The 17,138-nt window shown below is 39.5% G+C and overlaps 1 protein-coding gene across 2 annotated transcripts in view; it reads left to right on the forward strand.

The window, feature by feature from the left end:
- FER (tyrosine-protein kinase Fer) overlaps window positions 1–17,138 on the forward strand; it is a 198,682-nt gene that overhangs the window by 160,240 nt on the left and 21,304 nt on the right. Inside the window, exons 4-7 of one of the 2 annotated variants that reach the window (XM_067761495.1) lie at window positions 2,585–2,918; window positions 2,980–3,258; window positions 4,704–4,875; window positions 7,503–7,706. In XM_067761495.1, coding sequence (XP_067617596.1) covers window positions 2,585–2,918; window positions 2,980–3,258; window positions 4,704–4,875; window positions 7,503–7,706 — 989 coding nt within the window. The remainder of the gene's footprint in view (window positions 1–2,584; window positions 2,919–2,979; window positions 3,259–4,703; window positions 4,876–7,502; window positions 7,707–17,138) is intronic. The other variant, XM_067761496.1, reaches the window with a different exon arrangement.

Raw genomic sequence — 17,138 nt, forward strand, 5'->3', positions numbered from 1 at the left:
TTGAATTTTTGCCGACCACTGGCCTAGAGACACATGTTAGACCTGTTGCATTTAGGCTACAAATGGCTAATATTTCTCTCTTTTGGTAGGCTGACGATGCGAGCCATCCTTCAAGCGAATGGTTTAAGGTTCAGTGGTATGCAAAGATTGGAGATCAAAATATTAGTACTATACATTGGCTCTTCTCTCGAAGGAAAATATACCTCAATAAGTGCCTAGGTGGAATCTTCACTGAAACGCGACCACTCCCCATTCTCCTTTTTATCAGTTCATAAACAATTTCTCCCTTACACAAAACTTTCTTTAGTATTGCTTTTTTTTTTACCAGAGCAGTCTGCAAACAAGTTTTTCCAAGAGGATCTCTTTGCTCGGCCTATTTTCGGTTGGTAGATCTTAAACATCCCTGTTTTCACCCCACACTTCTCGCGGTCCAGCTCTTCTCTCGGTCATGGTAGCTTTGCTTTGTCACTGAATTACCTTCGAGCGCAGGATTAATTGTGCGCTTTTACTAAGGTCTCGGCTACGGTTCCTTGCCTAACACAGCTCATCCCCTTTGCCCTTATGCACACACCAGCCTTTGCGGCCACCGTGGTGTGATGGTAGCGTGCTCCGCCTACCACACCGGATGCCCTGGGTTCAAACCCCGGGCAAACCAACTTAAAAAATTTTAGAAATAAGGTTTTTCAATTAGAAGAAAATTTTTCTAAGCGGGGTCGCCCCTTTGCAGTGTTTGGCAAGCGCTCCGGGTGTGTTTCTGCCATGAAAAGCTCTCAGTGAAAACTCATCTGCCTTGCAGATGCCGTTCAGAGTCGGCATAAAATCATGTAGGTCCCGTCCGGCCAATTTGTAGGGAAACTCAAGAGGAGCACGACGCAAATTGGAAGAGAAGCTCGGCCTTAGATCACTTCGGAGGTTATCGCTCCTTATATTTATTTATTTTTATTTATTATACACCAGCCTTTAGACCTCTCTTCGCGATGTTTTCACGTTATGAGACAAGTCGTCGAACGACAGAATAAAGGCCTTTTCTTGCTTCCGCTAATAGCTAAAACTGCAAAATTCTTTTTGCTGATGTAATATAGTATACTTGTTGCCCTACCTACGTTGCGATGAGCTCAAACCCCTCTGCTTTCGATCATAGAAATGGCTTCGGGAACAGCGCCACGGCAAAGCAATAATTCCCAAGGGGTAGGAGGAGTGCGCTTATTATATGTGGGACCACAGCATGGTTCATTCCCATCCAACTTCTATGTCGTTTCATATATGTACGTCCTGTTGTTTTCGTTGATGTAGCGATAAGAACACTCCCCGAAGGTTTTGTGGAGTGTTATCAATGTTGATGTTCCTTTGCGGAATGCAGATACGGTACATTCCGGTAACAAGCACCATTAAGGTACTAACCCAACAATCTCGGAAATGTGTTAATATGACCCCATTAAACCTTCTAGGCCATCCCGCCCTTCCACTCCCTAGATCCATGAGGAAATTAGGGTCGCCAGAGCCTCGGCTGCTAAAGAAACACAACTCGTCACGGATAGGTGAGGTTGACAATTGGGTCGGAGAAGCCATAAATTGCGCTGGCAACCCCTTGAAAGGGTTGCGCTGCATAGCCCCTTGAATCAGTTTGGTATTTTAGTCGCCCCCCTAATCCGCTGGGAGTCATCTTCGTCCTCTTCTTACTCCCTTAATTCAATGCATTTAAGGTCCCTTTCTCTACCACTTCTAACATGTTATGACTCTTGCCTTTGCAAATGTCTTTTCCGAGGCGCAGAGGATCAAGTTTTTTCCCCTAGCTCCGTGCAAAAAATGTCATTTGCCTGCTCTGACCCTCCTAAATGATGCAAGGCAAGCGAAGTAGCTTCCACTCTGAAGTACATTCAACTCTGGGTTCCATTCCTTATCCTTTCAAGGTAGCGATATTTTTGTACGCCATCAACTTAGTATCATTGTACTATTAAGCTCCCTTTCCACCTTTCGGAAGACATCCGCCCGAAGGGATTACTATGAAAAATCTCCACCACAGACATAAATCGCTTTGCTAAGTCACTTACCCTCACGCGAACAGCCGGAGTCTCACCGTTATCCCCCTTTGACCGCTCCGAGAAAGCCGAAGTCTTGATGTTATCTGTCTTTGGCTTATAATACATTTCCGCATCCATGCTCTCTGTTGATGGTATATCACCACCGCTTACTTCCTATTTCTGAGTTGCAGATTTCCAGGTAGTTGCTCCTCGTTACTTGGATATGTATGTGATACAGATATAGACCCACATGTATTTTGAATGGGGTAAAACTGTCTCACAGATATTAGAATGGGTCCCTTCAGTCTCTTAAAGGCGGGCTAATCCCTGGAGCCGATCGCTTCCTCTTTACTCCGCACGAAGCCTCCCCATCCCGATCTTTTCACTCAATTCTTTCCGACTGATTTCGGCGCTGCTTTATCTCTCCACATCCGACTCAACGCTTGCGGCGGTACCTTTTTCCTTAGCTTGTGACCTTATTCTCCAAATCTCACTCCTAAACGACAAGCCGCCTAGTATTTTAAAGCAATTCTAAAACTCATACGACTTTTTTCTATTCACAGCCGGTCGTGGTGGTCGCAAATTGGACGATGTACGCGATAAATATCAGAAAGCATGCCGTAAACTGCATCTCACACACAATGAATATGTGCTCTCGATCACAGAGGCCATTGAAGTGGAGAAAGATTTCCGCACAGTATTGTTACCTGGACTGTTAGAGCATCAGCAATCAGTGCAAGAAAGCTTCATTTTATTATGGAAGAATATATTACAAGAGACCAGTCAGCATGGTGATCTGACATCTGATAAATTCAAAGAAATACAAAAACGTATCGACAATGTGATAAATAGCATAAATCCCAGTGAGGAATATCGGGAATTCACCGAAAAGCATAAGTAAATTGTAAATAATTTCGAAATAAAAGTCATATTAAATAAATTTTTCTTTGTCTAACAGAACCTCCCCCACCACACCGCTAGTATTTCAATTTGATGATTCACTCATCGAGGATATACCAGGCAAATTACAATCAAATACGCTGACAGTTGATAATCTCACAGTCGATTGGTTGCGCTCACGTCTTATTGATCTGGAAATGTCAGTTAAGGAGTGCCAAGAGAAGCAGCTAAAAATGGTTGAGCAAGCGAATGGTGGCTCACCAATAGCGAATGGCAGTATTACGCGAAATGGCAGCACAGCAAGCAATGGCATACAATCACCAAAAGACAGTCAAAAGTAGGTGGATAAAATATTGTAAAATTTTTGCTTGTTAATTTTCCAAAAAAAGGATCATTAATGTATACTGGAACGATTTTCCGTCATATTTCATCATTAAATTTGATTTACAAATAAACCATTTTCATTGTTGTGCCATCTTCAGTGACATTCGTTCGGATCTCTTTTTTATCGTTCGTCTCGTATTTATAGTTCGTAGGACCATAAGCAGAATGGTTGTTGGTTGGTCGGTTACTGTGTCTCCAGATATCAAAGAGCTGAGCCCAAGTAGCGTACGGGGCGCCATTTTGATGCACATTTTTCCTGGAACCAATTACTGTTAATATCGTACTCAGTTCAAACCATTTATGTTCATTAATGAATAAAATAAATGTAAGGCGCCATAACCTCCGAAGAGATTTTAAGCCGAGCTTCTCTTTCAATTTGCATCGTACTCTTTTTAATTTTTCCTACAAATTGCCGGGACGTTATCTACTTGTTTTATGCCGACTCAGAATGCAAGGCAGATACACTCGGAGTGTTTGCCAAGGACTGCCGAGGTGCAACCCCGCTTAGAAAAATTTTCTTCTAATTGAAAAACCTTGTTTGTGTAGTAGGTAGAGCACGCTACCATCACACCACGGCGGCCGCCTTTATGAGATCATTTACAGAGCATTTAGCTTCTTCCTTAAGTTTCGTCAGTATATAATAGCCCATAGTTAGAATCCTAGTGTGTTCTACAGCTGGGTAGTGCGCGACTGTTTCTTTGCTGCCCTTCTCGCCGCAGCTCGTGCAAATGCTGTTAAAATGGATTCCCATTATGTCAGCATGCAGGCCAAGCGGTCGGTGGCCTATGATTGTAGCAGTGATAATAAAGATTTCTTTTCTTGACCTATTTAGTAGGTCCTATGTTCTCTTACTGTCGTAATTCGGACATATTTGCTTGGTTACCTTGCAACTGTCCGCCGAGTACTAGTTGGAGAGTGCTAACTCCTTGAATCTGCTATGTATGTTTCTTTCGATAGATGTAAGTGGACGATGCATATCGACCGCCTTCGCAGCCTCTAGCGATGCCTCTGCCTTTCTTGTTGCCTTCGAAGTTCTTGTGACCACCAAGGACTCATATGTGAGTTATGTTTGCGAATTTAGCTGCGGCTTGAAGCGAACTCTTGGAGCTGCTGACGGTCTTAGACGAAGTGATTGTTCTATCTGAGTAAATGTAAACCTCGTGTCCCCCATCCGAGTCCTCGAACAGAAGCGTGCACGCCCTCTATGCCCAGAAAATGGTTGTATATGTATAAGTTTGTATAAATACAAGGTAAACGATAAAAAAAAATAGGTCAAAACGATAAATTCCGCTGAAGATGGCCCAATGCCGACTCCGGTTTGCCGCAAAACTAAATCTGACTTCGAGAAGACTTTCTAATTCATTAATCTGTAATTTTCTTCTTTCGAAAACATTATAGTCGCCAATCAAAGGACCTCAATGCTCTGCGTTGTCAAGAGAAACAAAAACAAAAACTGGTTGATATGATTAAATGTGCATTAAATGAAATTGGTTGCGAGGAATTACCATCGGGCTGTGATGATCATTTAGAACCGAATTTCATAGAAAATAGTTTTAATAACGATAATCAGGTAAGCAAAATAAGCAAGGATACACACAGAGTCTATACCCGTATTATTATATAGCACACAAATCGGGTGAAGGTCTGAACTAAATAGCTAACGTATTTCAGTTTCAGAAATTCCAAGATAGTTTTAAGCTCACGGAAACTGGTTGCACTGGTTTTGGGTGCTTTTTCGTAAATCAAGTTTATATTTAGGCCTTTAATATGAAGTTGTTAGCACAAGTACCTTAGGTTATACTAATAGATGTATCGAAAAGTTAGATTTCGCATTTAAAGTCGCGCCGTGTTCCAGACAAAAACCTAAGCTCTTTATGTTCACTATTAGTACCACAAATTAGTTTAGTTATCAGGAGGTCGTTGACACATAGACTGCATCGAAACATTTAAAAAAAATAGTCCGTCAAATCTCAGATATGTATAATGCTCCGACCAGCGGCTCACAGAAGCCATATGAAAGAAGTTCACAAAATCGCTTCATCTCGAAAGGTAAAAAAAAGCCCTCCGAAGCGGTATCTAATCCTTTATAACATATTCCATCTACTCGTCTTTCCCACCGTTACGAGAAACTTTTCGGCCTCTCAGACAGTGTTCCGGTTTTCAAAGATAACAGTAAATGTGCCAACTCCGTTTTAAGATTATGTATATTCTAGAGTGTATACGAACCTGATTCGGCCATGTTTTACTGAATTGGGGACAAGCTGTTTTCAGTTCTCTCCTTTAGCATGCTTGGCAGACCGAAGTTCTTGGAGCAGGTGTTTCTTTGTAACATACGCCAAAGTAATGAGCAACGGTAAACGCCTCGTACTGCAAAATGCTGCATGAATTGCTTACCGAAACGAAAAATGTCAGAAATTCTTGGATAAGACTGAACCTTCGATGTTCTAATTAGAGAGAAATCATCGAGCAGTTTATTTTTTGAGTGCATGCACTGAATATTGCCACACTTCCATATTTTTGTCTATTTTGAATACTCTCCGTGAGTGTTAGGTGAATGTACATTCGTCCAATTAGATATTCTATACATGCTCCTTTTTAAAACGCTTACATTCCTAACTTAATCTCTACCGCACTCTCGTCCGCGAGACTATCAAAAGGATAAGCATGTAAGTCATTCTGTTTGCAGTTACAGAATTCGGAGAATCTTCAGATACCGCAATCCTCCCGTTTAGCCCGTAGCAAGTTCGTTATGTCCATTTGGGATCTTTCTACCTCAACTTAGTTGTGCTCTTCGATAATGCTGTGCCCGGGTCCCCAGCAAAGAGTGAGTTTGAGTTAACTTATGAGCTTTACCGAGGCTTTACACCACCGTAAAAAATCGTTTTATTACTCGCCACAGCCATTATATGAAGCAATATAGCTGCTTTTCTTAGAGAATAGATCTGCGCTTCAGAGGCACTGCAAGAGTGAGGAATTGAGGATTGCCTGACCTTGAGTTGCTTCAAGTCAAACTCAGGCCCACTTCTCCATTTGCCGGACCACACAGGCTTTGGCGTTAAACGACTTGATTTCTGTGGCAGATTTTAATTTAATGGGTGGCAGTGTTGTTTATCCATTTTCAATGACCGCATCGTGAATAAGCTGGGGATAGTTTCCAGCTCCCAGAGACAAAAAAGTATGTTGAGCCGCATCCCATTGGGTCATCATGGAAAAGGCCCAGTACATACAGCTATCATGAGGAATAAATGAACCATAGTGAATCCAATGACTTCATCCCAGTATGGTCGCTCTACACCCCTCAAGAAATATTCACACCACTTTGGTGCACCCGATTACATCATCATTAATTTCTGCTAGACTATCCGAGTCTAACTGTAAGAACACTGTATAGCGTTCTATTCACTGCATCCTTAATCACAGTGAATTCCGCTAAAACACCTCTACTGTAATCGACGAGGTCCAACTTCCATCAAGAACAACAACAAAGAGTTGAGTAATACAACTTGTAGTACTTATACTCACCCAAATAGGCGTGGTCATTCTGCAACCCTATCACAGCATCATTCAGATGCTGTGGCGTAAAATAAGTACACGGAAGCCTAGCATGGTAGTTAGTAGGGTCCTCCGCAGTTCCGATAACCGTTTCCAGTCGCCTATTGGTCATGTATTCATCGGATTAGTATATCAAATGCATGACCGAAGCAATTTCGCGGAACACTATCCAATATGATGCTCCTCAATATTCTGAATACTTTCTTTGGACGTTCGCACCGCTTAAAATCAAATCACTTATTCAGAGGCTTCGCACTCTTATCACAAATGTATTATTGCCATTGGTTGAATAATTAAGAGCCGGCGTTCCTGTTTCAGAGAAAACTACATCCCAACATAACCTAAGCCTAATAATTTCTTGATAACTCCTTCCTTCTAACGCTTTAATATAAATTTTCGATGCGTCTTCTAAAGCACTTCAAGACTAAGGAAAAGGCGAGACTAGGGACCTTAGGTCGAGGTTATTCTCCCACACAAACAACTTAAAATCTAGACGTTTATTTAATAATTCAACTCTCTCTTTCTCCATTCAAACTTTTCCATTCACTTTTTTCTGAAACACTTAAAACACACAACGAACAAAACTTTACAAAAACAAAAACAAACACCAATACAATTAAAATAAAAACTTTTAACACCGACTAGCGGAGTTCTGCAGCATCAACTAGTTCCACAGGCGTAAGTATTATGACCGAACTTCGACGACGCGGTGGCGTGCTTACCCTATGGCGCGGACGACCTTTCAAACGTAAATCGACACCACAACCGACCACGCCTACCGTAACACGTACGAGCACACAACGTTTCAACAAACTCCAACCGCGTTCACAGAGTCTTGGATCTCTATCGGTAAATACGAGTCCTGCCAAATATGAACCCATTACTAATCCCTTGCGCATGGCAACTAGCCTAGAAGCTAACACAACTGGCTACGGTCTACATGATATATTAGATCCCGATACAGTGATCATGTTTGATCGTAGCGAACGTGCTGCTAATGCAAACATGTGTCCCAAATTACGCCGTACGCAGCTTTCAATGTTATGTTTGAATGAAGAAGAAACGCCTACAGCTTTTGTTATATCCATTGATACTAACCCAAGTGAAGATGTGCACCAGTTAGATGAACACAAAAATTACAACAACAACAATAACATATACTCAGATTTGTTAGGAGGGGGCTGTGAATCGTTGGGGGGTGACTGTGATAGTGTACGAAGTGGCGAGTTGACCTTGCGGCAGCAGGAAAATGTAAAAATCGAAATAAATCGTGAGGATAGTACAAGATTGCCAATAGAGCGAGCGGTAGAGGTGCGAACAGAAGTGGTTGAGAAGAAAGAAATCGAGGTAGTGGCGGCAGAAAATTGTAAAAGTCCCCAAAAGGCAGTGCGCACGCCCACGCCAACGCCCACACAGGAAACTGCTGTGAAAAGCTCGATCGATGCCCATTTAGATAAAATTGATGAACTTAATCGCACGCTGGATGATCGATTAAAGCGACATCTGCCGCTGCAAGCCGCAGTAGCCCGCACGCAACTAAACCTCGATGCTATTGAGGCCGCCGAGCCCACGGGAGTGACAACGCGCACCAAAAGCGCCGAAGAGCAAGAAGCGCATTGCTCTTCCAAACGTACATCCAGCTCAAGCTCTGACTGCAGACCAAGCGCGTCACGTAAAGACAAAGATAGCGACAGTGGCGGCGGTAATACGAAAAATCGTTCCGTTTCCTTCTCGCAAAAGTCCATAAATGTGATTTTGACAAATATCAGAGAGTTTACGAAAAAGAGTGCGCTACAAAAAGCGCCCAAGACTACCATAACATTGGTAGAGTATAGAGAGAATAACGATCTGTTTGAATTGCTTAATCCAGAGCTGGGCAAATGTGCAGAGAGCACGAACGAGAGTACAAGTAAAGTAAATGAGAATCCGTCCATAAATGCAAAAGAGAGTGGCACAGCAACAATACCAACAAGTGCTAACACACCTAAATCAAAGTCTAACGGTAATGCGAATTGCGAGAAAACGCCAAATAATAACAACAATGATTGCTCAACAGATAATACAAGCTCATGTACAACACAAACTTCCTCTAATGAACAAACAAATCCGTCCAAAACCGAGCCAACAGCAATCAGCACTAAACTACGCTTTAAAGTGCCAAAAATACAAAAGAAATCCAAAGCTCTACGTCAAACATTCCATGCCAAAATACTCAGCTTCCAAATGAAACGTGATAAAATATGTAAGCAATGTACTAAGAGACGACGCGTGCATCCCACAAAAACGATGTTCGATTTTAGTAAAGATTTTATTGGTCTCAAAAGAGACGAGAGCGCGCAGTGTGAGTCAAAAAATACTGCGATGAATGCCGAAGACTTTTGTACTTGTCCTCCAGAGAAGCATATAAATAAATCAAATTTCCATATCGAATCTACGGCACGTTTTGATTCAACCAGTTCTGCCGATGCAGATGAGGATGAGAGCAGCGGTGGCGATGATCTACTTAACGTGCAGGATCATTGCTATAGCATTCCCAGTTTATCGATGAGTGTGAGTAAAAGTGTGAAACGTTAGAGCGCTCATAATGACGGAATGCTGTATTTACTAGGAAATTTGCAACCATCACTCTATTGCATTCGTATTTATTTGCAATTCTGTAACCGAATATTGCATTTGTAGTTGTAGTACTAGAGTAGTGACATGAATATGGCATAGATATTTTGATTTTATTTTTTTTCTTGATTTTGTCTCTACTACAACGCACTGCACTAGAAATTACAGACGCACTCGAATCGCACCTGCAACAACACAAATATACATTGTGAAATTATTTGTGTTTTTAAGTAAAGCTCCCTTTTTTAATTTTTTTTTAGTTTCTGTATATGCGTGTATAACAAATTGCTGGGAATCTGTAATATCTTGCACATATCCAATATAAAACTTTTTTTTTTAATTATTAAGCTGACACTTTGCTGCATGTAAAGCTATTGTAAATAATGTTTCTGAGTGTAAATGCTGTGTATATGCAAGTTTGAGAGCTTCAAAGCTACCTCTTTGAAGTGTTTCATCTACGCTTTCAAAAATGTTCTGTGGCTTGAACTATCATTTAACATAGCTAAGGATAGTTCATATTCTAAATTACACTTTTCATGTTGTGATATTTTGAGTTAATGTTGAGTAACTGAGTCTTTATACTCTATTAGTGTGATGAGTGGAATATGTAAAGCACTAGTTTTATTGAATCTCTTTTTTTTTTTTGCGCATTTCAATGCTTATACACCTTCTTCAGGGAGTGGTCTAATAATTTTTTGAAATTACATTAAAATACACTTTTTGTACGTATCAACACACTGTATATATGTAAATAAACTTAACTTTAAAAAAAAAAAAATATTTGATTTTTTCGGTAGCCACTTTCGACTTGATCGGCGGTATCGCCTACCAATTTTTTTTTTTTTTTATATCCTACTTAAGTCAACCGAAAAAAAAAGTTTATGTTAGCATTGCTCTTCCATTCATCGGTCTACCCGTCAGCCTATTTGTCATACTTGTCCCGTCATTACACGTTTTTCACGTAACTTTCATTTAAAGAAATGTTTTGTAATGAAATTCAATATACTACTTCTTCTGACCGCGACTACTAGGTTAGGTTAGGTGGTAGCTGCCCTGATAAGGAAAGCTCAATTGGACAACACGAAGGTCCGCTGTGATACCACATACAACAAAAATAACGGTGACGTAGATCTAGCTACTTAGAGAATCGTTTGCTAGCAACGATAAAGTTCCGAATTATACCGATCTCAACCTTGGATAAATCCTCGGGAGATCCAAGTGAGTCGCGACCGAAGTACTTTCGCCTAGTTGTAGCAGAAGCTGGGCAATCAAGCATAAAGTGATTTGGTGATTCCACCTTATCATCCTCCATACAGCTACAACAGTGTGGAGTTTCCAGTATATTGAGACCTACCGCATGGATACCCATTGGACAGTGCCCTGTCAAAACCCCAATGACCATTGATAGGTGAGGTTTAGTGAATCGAATTATTTCGGCAGACCTCCTGCCAACCACTTTCGGCCAGAAAGATCTTGCTACCATGCAAGAGGTGGTGTCCGCCCAACGTTTGCTGAGCTGATTCGAGGCCCAGCTATGGAGGAGCAAACCACAGGTGGCCAGCGGAATTTTCAAATCCCGACTAGTACTCCTGCAAAAAAAAAATATTTTTTCAAAACGAGAAATAATTATGAGATAATAATAACGGGATTTTTCCATCATTTATAAAGCTACAATACTAAAATTGTATATGGTCAACTTTGTAAGATTGACTTAAAAACTATATTTAAATATCTCGAAAAAGCGCGTGGCAACACCTGATAAGGACGTTCAAAACTTTTGAAAACCAACCAACGCATCGACTCAAAAACGGTTGCAGATGTTGTGATATTATTTATAGCCATCATTCCTTTTTAAAATAGTATTGTCTAGACAAGCATCGCAAATATTAATTAATGGACTGAGGACGAGCGACTTCCCTGTATCTGGAAATGTTTTCATATCCAAAGTTTAAACATTAAAAGATTCATAAAGCTCACGACTGTCACCGGGCCGAAAAATACGGCACAGAGTATAGGGAAAATTCTAAATGTTACTAAACATTCAGCGAAAGACTGGATGTGAAGGGCGACTTGGTAACCAATGTTCTGAGAGAGATCACATTCTAGACGGAAGTCGTCTAGGTCGTCCTAAACGAAGGCAGCGTTGAAGCACCCAGCGAAGATGAAAATGTTCCACCCGCTCTTCAAAATAATTTCTACTGGAGCACCCACGGTGTATACGGGACAAATCGTACACATTTTTTTCCTTTGTCGCAGTGGTCGTAAAACAGTAGGACTAGCCCCTCCAAACTGTAGGAAAAATTAAAAGGAGCGCGACGCAAATTGTAAGAGAAGCTCCACCTAAACTCTCTTCGGAGGTATATCGCGCATTATAACTGATGCAGTGGTTATCTAAAGCAATGCTTATGCACCCAGCGAGAGGCGGGTTGAGCACTAGGCTCTACGTTTGTTGGGGTCACGTTGCAATTCTTTCAAAGTCGCAAGGCATTTGATTAGCTGGGGCTAAACGTCCCGCACACGTACATATATATCAGTCTGTTCCTCGGGGAAATATTTTATTTTTATTTTTATTTTTTGAAATATGTAAAAATCTTTCTGTTCGTGCTTATTCTTCAATTCTATGGCGCGTCAGTAAAAATTTCAGTAAAAATTTCACTCTGATGGTACCATCTCTACAGATGTTTCAAGCGTTGATTCCGACGGGATCTTCTCAACAGACCGTAGCTGAGAGGATAAGGTGAAAGCCTCGCAAGAAAAAATAATGCAAAATACTTTAATAAGCCTACGGGGAATATAGTGGAGATATCCCAATTCATAATACGTCGAAGCGTCTCAACCGATGCGCTAAAAAAAAAATCAGCAACATTCTCTATTTAGTGATGCGGCTGTTTTATTGTCTAAGGCAAAAACTGCGAGTGGGGGATCTTAGCCGCCTTCTCATGTTAGAATTTACCTAGATATCAGAGCCTGTAAAATAATATGTGAAAGTAATAACAATTTTCCACCTAGAAAATTAAAAATTATTAGTCAAAAATAAAAGGTTATAAACAACTTAAAGAAAACAACCAAATAAACTGAAAAATCACAATCAGAAGAGTTTTTACACGCAAAAAACTTATTCGCAATATGCAAATTTATTTTGTTACAGTAAGTAAAGTTAAGCATTTTACTTCCAAACGGTTCCACAAACAATACAGGCACTTTGTTTAATTAAGAACCAAACAATTACACTCAAACATATTCGTACCACGTGAAAAGACGGGTACCGGTGTGTATACGTAACAGTTTTTATATCCAGCTGTACTTGTACACAGGGTATTATAACTTTGATTGGATAACGGTTGGTTGTACAGGTATAAAGGAATCGAGATAGATATAGACTTCCATATATCAAAATCATCAATATCGAAAAAAACATTTGATTGAGCCATGTCCGTCCATCCGTCCGTCCGTCCGTTAACACGATAACTTGAGTAAATATTGAGATATCTTCACCAAATTCGGTACACGAGTTTATCTGGACCCAGGATCGGTATTGAAAATGAGCGAAATCGGATAATAACCACGCCCACTTTTTATATATATAACATTTTGTAAAACACAAAAAACCTGATTATTTAGTATATAATACACCTAGAATGTTGAAATTTGACGTGTGGACTGATATTGAGACTCTTAATAAAAATTTGAAACACATTTTTAAAACGGCCGTGGAACGGCCCACTTGTGATAAAATCAGTTTTGCAAATATTATTAATCATAAATCAAAAATCGTTAAACCTATCGTAACAAAATTCGGCAGAGAGGTTGCCTTTACTATAAGGAACGCTTTGAAGAAAACTTAACGAAATCGGTTAAGGGCCACGCCCACTTTTATATACACGATTTTTAAAATGGTCGTGGACGAATAAAATAAGCTATATCTCTGCAAAAAAGAGCTTTATATCAATGGTATTTCATTTCCCAAGTGGATTTATAACAATAAATGGGAAACCTTTAAATTTAAAAAATTGTCGTGCCACCGCCCCTTTCATGTCTAAGCAATTTTCTATGTTTCGGGAGCCATAACTCGAAGAAAAATTAGTTCAGAATAGAGCTATATGTATATGTTTTATCGCAGCCTTGTAACACTACTAAGCACACAAAAAAAAAAACACTCCCCCAGCGGGTTAGGGGGTCAGAATATACCCGCGGTAGGTATGCCTGTCGTAAGAGGCGACTAAAATACCAGATTCAAGGGGCTGTGTAGCGCAACCCTTCAGGTTGCCAGCGCAATATATAGCTTCTCCAAACCCAATTGTCAAACTCACCTATCCGCGGCGAATCCTGTTTTACTATCAGACGAGGCTCTGGCGACCCCTCATGGAACTTGGGGGTGGGGAGGGAGAGATGGCCTGAAGGTTTAAAATGTGGCCACATAAATCGTTCCCGAGATGGTGGGGCTAGCATCTTAATGGTGCTGTGTTACCGGAGCGTACCGGATCTGTGTCGCTACGACAACAACAACACAAAACAAACAACAACAACATTTAAGTTTACAGCTGGGTATGTAATGTTCGGTTTCACACGCACTTAGACTTCCTTACCTGTTTTTTATAATTTGGTGTAAAAGGGAGTAACATACAAAAAAATGTATAATAAATATTTGGCGCGATTTACCTCCGAAGAAATTTAGGCCGAGCTTCTCTTCTAATTTGCGTCGTGCTTCTTCAAATTTTTTCTTCAAATTTGCGGGACGGGAGGTACATGTTTTATGCCGACTCCAAAAGGATTTCTGAGAAGCTATTAATGGCAGAAATACCCCCTGACTATTTGCCAAATAACTGCCGAGGGCGAGCCCGCTTAGAAAAACTGTTTTCTAGTTGAAGAAACAAAACGTTTTTCGGGACCTGAAACCAAAACCATCGGTGTGCTAGGCGGAACACGCTACCATCGCACCACGTCGGCCGCCAGTAAATCTAATATAAGCGTATTAAAAAATCCATACTTTTTTCCCGAAATGTTCATTAAGCCACAGTAGGTGGCCTACTAAAACAAGTGCAATCGGCTAAACAAGCAACTATAATATAAACTAGTAGTATACATGTGTGGATCCCCTATCTTACACCTGAGCCGCCGACGCTGGCCACATTGCGCTAACGAGGAAGTAAGTGCCCAATTGGGGCACGCTTACCCAAAAGTATAACCACACCTTGCTGCGCTCCTTCTATAGTTTGTATTGCAAAACTAATTAATCACTACCTTTGCAATTAACTTCGGGATATTTATGCTAAATTGAGAAAATAAATTTTTGGCCACGTCCCAAATTTCATTCACTAGACGCCTATACATAGGAATGGAAGAGCAAGTTGAATTTCTTCACCAACAAACATTTTACGTTCAATTTAAATTTAGCGATATATAATTATTATTTATTGCTCTCTGAAAACAATACAGATGCCGGCATTAAGAAAGAGATCGAAATAAAATACAATAAAGAGCTGAATTGTGCCGTGTACCATTTTCTTCTCTCGAAATAGGTCAATGTTCAATGATCGGTGAAAAATTCAAGACCGCTCCGCTCCTAAGAGAGAATATCGGGCGGAAATGTGCACAATATACACACGCACTTATATATGTGGAGATATGTATGTATATTAATTTAAATTTTCGGCATTTCTTAACTAAATATAAACATATAAATGCATTAGGGTGGCGGAAAATTTTGTTTTCCTCTTCGTATACTAAAAATATTGTTAACTGCTAAGTTTGGCTTCTATGCGCCTTTATGTAAAACATACATCGTCGCAGGATCGAGATCAATCATATATTTATATGAAATTTAAAATAAAGATTTAATTTTTACAACTACATATATGATTGTCGTTTTTGTTTTTTTTTTAGAGATTAGAGGAGCAACTTAAGAACTTTACCTAAAATTATTAAAATATTTTCTAAAAGCATTCAAAATAATTCGATTTTTTAAACAGTTTTTATCTTTTTTGAGAAAATATGTTGAAGTTCTGCAAACCGAGGGGTGACAGAAGGTCAACGGTTATTATGTCAATTGACCTTATGGCCACTTCGAATGGCCATTATGGTAATTCAAGTTATGACCATATGGAATGCTCATAACTTCAAATGATTCCACAGTCAACGATTACTTTTTATTGGGTTTTTCTGAAATCGTCATAAAGCTAACTCATATTTTTAAAGATGGCCATAAAGTCAATTACTTTGTTTCGCACCTCTAATTGTTGAATTTACATATATATCAATAAACAACTATAAGGCACGACAACTTCCGAAGTGATTTTAGGTCCAACTTCTCTTCCAATTTGTGTCATCCTCCTTTAAATCTTTCATACAAATTGGCGGGATGTGACCTCTTGTTTTTCGCCGACATCGAACGGCATCTGCAAGGCAGATGAGTTTTCACTGAGAAGCTTTTCTTTGCAGAAATATACTCGGAGTGCTTGCCAAATTATTTCCGAGGGGCTACCCCACCTAAAAAAATTGTTTTTAATTGAAACAACTTGTTCAGCTCTTCATTTATATTTGTTTCCAAATTGTTGATGTTGTTTGCCCGGGACTTGAACCTAGGCAGAGCACGCTACCACCCCACCACAGCGGACGCTTAATTTACAGATACTTTTTATTAATTTCGCTATAATTGAAGTTCAGGGATATAGAGTTTTGTAAATTTGTATATATTTGTAAAAATGTTCCGAAAAAATCCCGCAGTGAAAAATCGGATTGAAACTGGTTCCATTAATTAGGAAGAATTCAATCACCTAAAGGTTTAGACCCTTCTTACGGTTTTGAATCACTTAAAATTGGCGACACGACTTGAGTCGATTGATTTTCAAGTGTGAGGCGAAGGTTTACAGTGCAGTGATAATACCTAATGCTCTTTATGAAAATGTCCTATAAAAAACTCTCAGCGGAAAAGTTTTTGGACATTATGGGAATTTGTTACCGATGAACAACTTTTTCGAAAAAATATGAATTTACTATCGATTTACTATCCATTTTTAAACGAAACCCGATAACCTCTCCATAACAAATCGATAACTTTTAGATATAAATCTATAACTTTCGATGGCAAATCGATATTTTTTCGATAAACAAATTGATCTTTTTTTAAATGAATCGATATCTTTTTGATAACAAATCGACAACTTTTCGATACCAAACTAATATTTTTAAGAAACAAATCCATATTTTTTTGACAGCAAATCGATAACTCATACGTAACTTTTCGATAACTTATCAACATATTTTCGGTCATAATGCAACAACATAACATTGTTATCGATAAAAAGCTGATAACACGTCGATAACAAACTACTAAAAATATATTGATAACAATCCGATTACTTTTCGTATTCATAAATGACATTTTCCGGACAGTGCCAAAACGATTCCAAAATAGCTTCGAAATAATCTTGAAATAGTCCTAAAATGACCCCGAATGAGTCGCACAGATAGTCCCAACATGTTCCCTTATATTATCTACGAGTACATTCAATTACGCCATTAACTCGAGTTAAAGGGCCATTTTAGATTTTACCAGTACTGTTAAACTCTAAAAAGGGCCATCAACTCGAGTTTATGACGCAATGTGAAGGTAATATAACACATTCCCGAAATTATTTCGAGATATTACTTAAAATATTACGGAAAAAG

Source organism: Eurosta solidaginis, chromosome 1 (assembly GCF_040869045.1).
Source record: "Eurosta solidaginis isolate ZX-2024a chromosome 1, ASM4086904v1, whole genome shotgun sequence".
Classification (NCBI taxonomy): domain Eukaryota; kingdom Metazoa; phylum Arthropoda; class Insecta; order Diptera; family Tephritidae; genus Eurosta; species Eurosta solidaginis.